This window comes from Gossypium hirsutum, chromosome A12, assembly GCF_007990345.1.
Source record: "Gossypium hirsutum isolate 1008001.06 chromosome A12, Gossypium_hirsutum_v2.1, whole genome shotgun sequence".
NCBI classification, from domain to species: domain Eukaryota; kingdom Viridiplantae; phylum Streptophyta; class Magnoliopsida; order Malvales; family Malvaceae; genus Gossypium; species Gossypium hirsutum.
Window position 1 is genome coordinate 97,665,952 of NC_053435.1, and position 6,210 is coordinate 97,672,161.

Consider the following 6,210-nt stretch of genomic DNA (forward strand, 5'->3'; position numbering starts at 1 on the left):
AGATATTAAGAATCTATGTTGTTCTCAACATGAGCTATTTTCAAAAGATAGCTACACTATATCACATTTATTCTAAATTGAAGCCTGAAGCCCTATTTTGGACATAGTTGTTCTGAACGTAGCTATTCCCATACAATGGTTGCTTTGAACAACAACTATTATAAACAAGAGACTATTTGTTTCGAGTTAATTTTGTTATTAATCTTGGAAGTGTAATTTCCAGAAATATAATAATATTTATGTCTAAGAAGAGATAAAATGTTAATAGCCAAAATGGAGTATCTATAGTCTCCAAGTTGAAACATATTAAAAATTAGGGCAAAACACGCTTAACCCCCTTAAGTTTAGGGTAAAATATACTTATCTCTAGGGTTGTTCAAACGGTTAACCGATTTAAACACACAACCTATGAATACCTCTTATTACAATTCAAAGAGTATATAACATATTTTTTGAATTTTTTTCTATTTTTAATAATTTTAATATGTTTTTTTCTAAATATTTTTTTAATTTTTTAATTTTATAGTATATTTTATAAATTTTTATGTTTTTTTATTTAAAATATGAAAAAAAGAAGTTAATTTTAAATTTTTTATGTAGCTTTAAAGAATAATGACCAAATTAACAAAAACTGTAAATGTTAAGGGGTAAAAAAATTATTTTACCATTTTAACAATTACATCAATATCTTTTAACGACAAAATTAGACAGACAAACCAAGATTTTTAAATATCAAAGTACGATGACTCAATTTTTCTAAATTTTAAATTTAAAAAATAGTATAGGAATCTCTAGAAATTTAAACCTTAATAATTAATATTTCCTAAAAAATTCTTAATTTTTATTTTTAACTTAATTGTTGTTTGATAAAATGAAAATTAACTGTTGAAAAAATTAAGTATTAAAAAGTTAAGTAGTTTTAAGTTATGAAATCTATTTGATATATTACTTAAAATTAAGTAGAGAGTATAACTAGAAATTATTTGATAAATATAAATATAAATTATGAAAAAAATCATTTTATATTTTATTCTTAATTTTTAGATATTCATCCTTATCCTAAGTAAAATCAAATTTTAAATGTAAAATTTTTATAAGATAATATAATGTTAAAATAAATAAAATTGAATTGAATTAATTGAAAACAGGTGATAAATAGCTTTTATTTACTTATCATTTTCCACATTTTTTATAGATAAAAATTTATCAGATTATTTTAAATTTTAGATTATTAAAGGTATGAAAAAGAATAAATTAATAAAAATATTAATTACTCTTAATCATATCTCTTGTATATTAAAGAAAACAAGTTATTGAAAGTTAGCAATGAGTGTAGTGTAGATTGAAAGTTGAACCATTTTTCCCCAAAGAGTATATCTATGGTTTATAATTGGCTGCTAACAACATTTTTTGGCCATTACTTACTTAGACCTAATAATATAGGTTTTCATAATCAGGATGTTGATTGCTTGAGAAGGACTCCAAACATTATTTTTATCTAATAAAAATATTTGACATTTGCCAAATATTTATTGTCAATGATAATTATTTCATGTAAATATGAAAATAAACCCTTTTTAGTGGATGATGGGTAAATTCAATAAAAACTTGGCTAAACACTACTACCTTCCAAATTAAGTAATTATTGCCTTAACAAAACACTCTTTTTCATAAAAATTATTTCATCTATTTTTCTTTCAAATTTAAAATGAATTTTCTACTTCTATTTGGAGGAGAGTTTCTTTGACGAATAATTAAGCAAGTAAACCCATCCTTTTTTAAATTTATTTTGATAATGTATAATTAGTGAATAATACATCTCATTTTTAGAAAAAATAAAAATAAAAAATAGTAGATTTATCATTTTATTTAACCTGAATCAAATATTAATTATCATTATTATCTTTTGCTTTATTTTTTGGTTTAGAGTTTATATTTAAATAAAATTATTAATATTTTTTATAATTTATAATTTATTTTTTATTTCACTCATGATGATATTGTTGTATTGATATTCATTGATAATATACTTATGCAATACCATATATCAAATATTTATCTTATCATTATTCTTTAACAAGTTACTAAAAAGAAGCAATCGGGTCATGTTTGCTTACTAAATTTTAGGAAACTTATATACTTTTCTTTAGCATAACCATAAATTTAATTATTAATGTTTATGTCTTTTTTCAATTTAATTCTTATTTATTTTTAATTAAATTTAATCTTCTACCTTTTTAAAATAGTCTAATTTGACTATAAACCCTTAAAAATAAGTTGATTTGTTTTTTTTTTACGAAAATACTAACTAAAATATTAAAATTTTTAAACATGATAACATGAGAATCTATATGTACTTTATGCTCTCTTTTTTTTTTAATTTTCACCAGCTTTTATAATTTTTGAAATTTGAAATCTTTGTTTGAATATATTTTATAATTTTATGAAAATAAGACAAATAATATCATGTTAGTGTGACACACATGTATGCTATCATGCGGGTTGTGATGCAAATATTATTAAGAAAACAATGTTTTAGTTAGCATTAAGCAGCTAAACTTACCATTATGTATTTTGATTTTCTTATAGATGTTTTAACACTTTAAAATAATAAAACCTAGGCTATATCAATATCTATATGCGAAAGTGTCACTAAAAAATAATGGGTAACATGCAAAGTATAATTTCACCATAGCTAATGAATTTTGATGCATATGCAAATTATGAATGTTGCTTAAACATAATAGTAGACTTGAAATTGTGTACATTTATATATTTAGACATTTTTGTTTTTTCAAATTATATTTTAATTTTTTTCTTTTTTTTTTAGTATATCCATTTCGCATAGCACTGACACAAGTTTAATAGAAGTTTTTGGGGTGAAATCTGTTCCATCGTCTCGCTCTATCATAAATGTACAATTTTAAAAATTATTGTCACCTTTATAAATGTGGGATTCATTCATCCCATTTTGATTTAATTTTTGTTAAATATTTTTAATATTTTTAATTTTTTAAAGGGAAATAAATATTTTAACACAGTTTTTTAAGAAAAATATTTAATTTCAATAATAGCATAAAACATATGAGTTTTTTATAATATATTTGCACGTTTTTATCTTTTTAGTAGTTATAAATATATAAAGGTAAAATAATAATTTCATATAGTGAACCAAGGTAGTACGGGACAAACAATTACCATAACAGTTCTATATCATTGTCCAAAAAAAAAATTCACCTTACCCCTATCTCATTCACTTTCTTTATAAAAAAAAATGGCTCCATTCAAAATTAACCAATTTAAAATTTATCACATGGTTCAAATTTGCCAACTTAGTGAAAAGTTAATAACTTTTTTTTATGGTTTTTGTGTCGGTTTTATAATTTATGTTTAAAACTTATGATTACTCTTCTCAATAATATCATTTCCAAAATTCATATATGTACTTTTCTATTAAAAGTACAATATACTTTATGGAAAAGGATTATATGAAACAGTGACGCCACGTCATCTATATCCCTTTCCAATAGTTTTATGCCACATCAGTACTCTTATCCTGAATTTTAGGATTTTATCCTGAAAAAAATCAAATCTAAATTAAAATACTAAAATTCAGGATAAAATCCTGAAATTCAGAATAAGAATACTGATGTGGCATAAAATTATTAGAAAGGGATACAGATGACATGGCGTCACTGTTTCATACAATCATTTCTCTATGCTTTATTATTACACCTAAGTATTTATTTACATGTGAATGAGAAAATTAAAGTTACCGTAAAAATGAATAACTTAATCATGATTAGCGAATTTAAGTATCTGCACAAATTTTCCCTTGACAAGATAAAGTCTCATTGCTAAAAGGAAAAAAAAAAAAGAAAAAAAAGAGTGAAAAGAGAGTGTTAATCGGTGGCACCTCCAAGTCTAAGCATAGCATACCCGACAATGAATGCCACACGGTTTTTGAGAGGCAAAGCTGCTAAGAGGCAAAGCAAGAGTCTAAACCATAGGCTGACTTTTGGCAAGCAATGAGTAAATGCTGCGTGCTGTCCGTTTTGACTCTATTTTTTTATTTTTTAATTTGCAAAAACCCCTTTTACCCCATCAATCAGGTCAGCCTCTATTCTCTCTCTTCCTCTCTTCTTTTCTTTCTATATATAAACAAACCAAACCAAACCAAACCAAACCAAACCAAACCAAACCCTTGCCTTTCAGCCTTGTCTGTCTCCACCATTTCTCTTAGGGTATTTACATAGTGGACACAAAAAAAAACAGATTTCAATATCTACCTAGCTATATCTCAAACCCTCTTCCTTCACATACCAATTACATCAACATTTAAATCCTTCATAACCCTTTTTTGCTTCTCAAACATTGAATCAAATCTTCTTCTTCAAGTTGGTCTTAAGCTTTGTGCTAAAGAGAAGAAGTTTAAGTGGAAAGATGGGTAGGCCTCCTTGCTGTGACAAAATCGGTGTGAAGAAGGGACCATGGACTCCTGAAGAAGATATCATAATGGTCTCTTATATTCAAGAACATGGTCCAGGAAACTGGAGATCTATTCCTACTAATACTGGTATGTAATCAGTTTCACTCTTTTTCAGCTTCCAAGTTTTAACTTCAATCCCCTTTTCTTGGTCTTTTTTCCATATTTTTCGTTTGGGGTGTTAGTTGGGATCATTAAAGAGGTGCAATAAATATACAGGCCTCTTCCTTTTTTACATTAAATTCATCTTGTTTCTTTCCATTACTCTCCTTTCAGATGTGTGTGGGGGGTTTTAACTTTTGGTCTTTTCATTAGGGATTTGGTTTCCTTCAATGATTTTTTTTTAATGTTGATGTTTCAGGTTTGCTGAGATGCAGCAAGAGCTGCAGGCTCCGATGGACCAACTATCTCCGGCCAGGTATCAAACGTGGTAACTTCACTGAACAAGAAGAGAAGATGATCATCCATCTCCAAGCTCTTTTAGGCAATAGGTAAGATTACGATCAAAAAATATTTGTTTCTTTCTCTCTCTCTCGAGAGTCTCTTACTTGAAGTGTTTGTTTTTTTTTGGGGGGGTGCAGATGGGCTGCCATAGCTTCCTATCTTCCTCAGAGAACAGATAATGACATAAAGAATTACTGGAACACCCATTTGAAAAAGAAGCTGAAAAAGGTTGAAACAGGCGTTGATGGCCAAAATCAAGAGGGGTTTTCTTCTGCACAATCAGTGTCCAAAGGGCAGTGGGAGAGGAGGCTTCAAACGGATATCAGGATGGCTAAACAGGCCCTTTCTGATGCTTTATCCCTTGATAAACCAAACTCTTTGACAAATTCCATTGAGTTCAAGCTCTCTCACCCTTACTTAAGACCAGCTCAATCTCAATCATCTACTACTTATGCATCAAGTGCTGAGAACATATCACGGTTGCTCCAGAACTGGATGAAGAATCCACCCAAACCCGCACCTGCGCCTCGTCAAACAAAATCGGTCGAAACAATGACTCAGAACTCCAGTTCTAGTGATGAAGGAGCGTTGAGTGAAGCCACACCCGAGGGTTTTGATTCCTTTTTAACCTTCAACTCCTCTAATTCAGACAATATTTCTCATGAATCTGTGTCGGTGGCCGAGAACAGTGTGTTCCAAGATGAAAGCAAGCCCAATCTCAGATTGATAGAGAAATGGCTCTTGGACGATGCTTCAGGTCAGGCTCATGATGATGACCTAATTAACATGTCTTTACAAGATAGTGCTGCTTTGTTTTGAAAAACTAAATTAATATAACGCATCAAAGTTTTAATTAGGGTTTCTTTTTGGTGTGTCTGTAGGTTTTTTTAGGCCTTTCTTTCTATAGTTTATAAGCAGGAAGATAACAGCCCTATCTGGGAAGAAGCAAGAAACAAGAAGTGTAAATTACAGCTATATTATTATTATGCTATATATATGTACTGGATCATAATAAACTAGAAATCCCTATATACTAATTAACTTGGAGTTTCATTTTGTAGTTCTTCTTGCAATTCAAAATTAGACTTAGGGTTTAATTTCGATTTCTCCTTCTTAAACCACCTTTGTAAACTTAAACCTATTTTAAAAACACCTACAACAATAACATGGTTTTGTTCAAGTTTACAAAGTTCCTGTAAGAACTAGGACCGAAATAATTTTCAAATAAAAACCAGCTTTCTTTACCAAAAACAAATCAATCAATAACCATCTTTAGAAAA

The 6,210-nt window shown here is 28.1% G+C and overlaps 1 protein-coding gene across 2 annotated transcripts; it reads left to right on the forward strand.

Annotated features, from left to right (window-relative positions):
• The first annotated feature begins 4,121 nt into the window (after window positions 1-4,121).
• On the forward strand, window positions 4,122-5,990 carry LOC107934273 (myb-related protein 306). 2 transcript variants are annotated; one of them, XM_016866653.2, is made up of 4 exons: window positions 4,122-4,576; window positions 4,848-4,977; window positions 5,068-5,687; window positions 5,812-5,990. In XM_016866653.2, the coding sequence occupies exons 1-4, from the start codon at window positions 4,444-4,446 to the stop codon at window positions 5,835-5,837; spliced, it is 909 nt and encodes a 302-aa protein (XP_016722142.1). In that variant the 5' UTR covers window positions 4,122-4,443; the 3' UTR covers window positions 5,838-5,990. The 2 variants fall into 2 exon arrangements, with proteins under 2 accessions (XP_016722142.1, XP_016722141.1); XM_016866652.2 differs by having other exon boundaries at window positions 4,134-4,576; window positions 5,068-5,990.
• The last annotated feature ends 220 nt before the right edge of the window (window positions 5,991-6,210 follow it).

Bases quoted from the DNA above. Each gene is read 5' to 3' on its own strand.
- LOC107934273 (XM_016866652.2), top strand. From the start codon at position 4,444: ATGGGTAGGCCTCCTTGCTGTGACAAAATCGGTGTGAAGAAGGGACCA. The intron at 4,577-4,847 runs GTATGTAATCAG...TTGATGTTTCAG, and splicing joins ATCTATTCCTACTAATACTG to GTTTGCTGAGATGCAGCAAG. The intron at 4,978-5,067 runs GTAAGATTACGA...GGGGGGGTGCAG, and splicing joins CAAGCTCTTTTAGGCAATAG to ATGGGCTGCCATAGCTTCCT.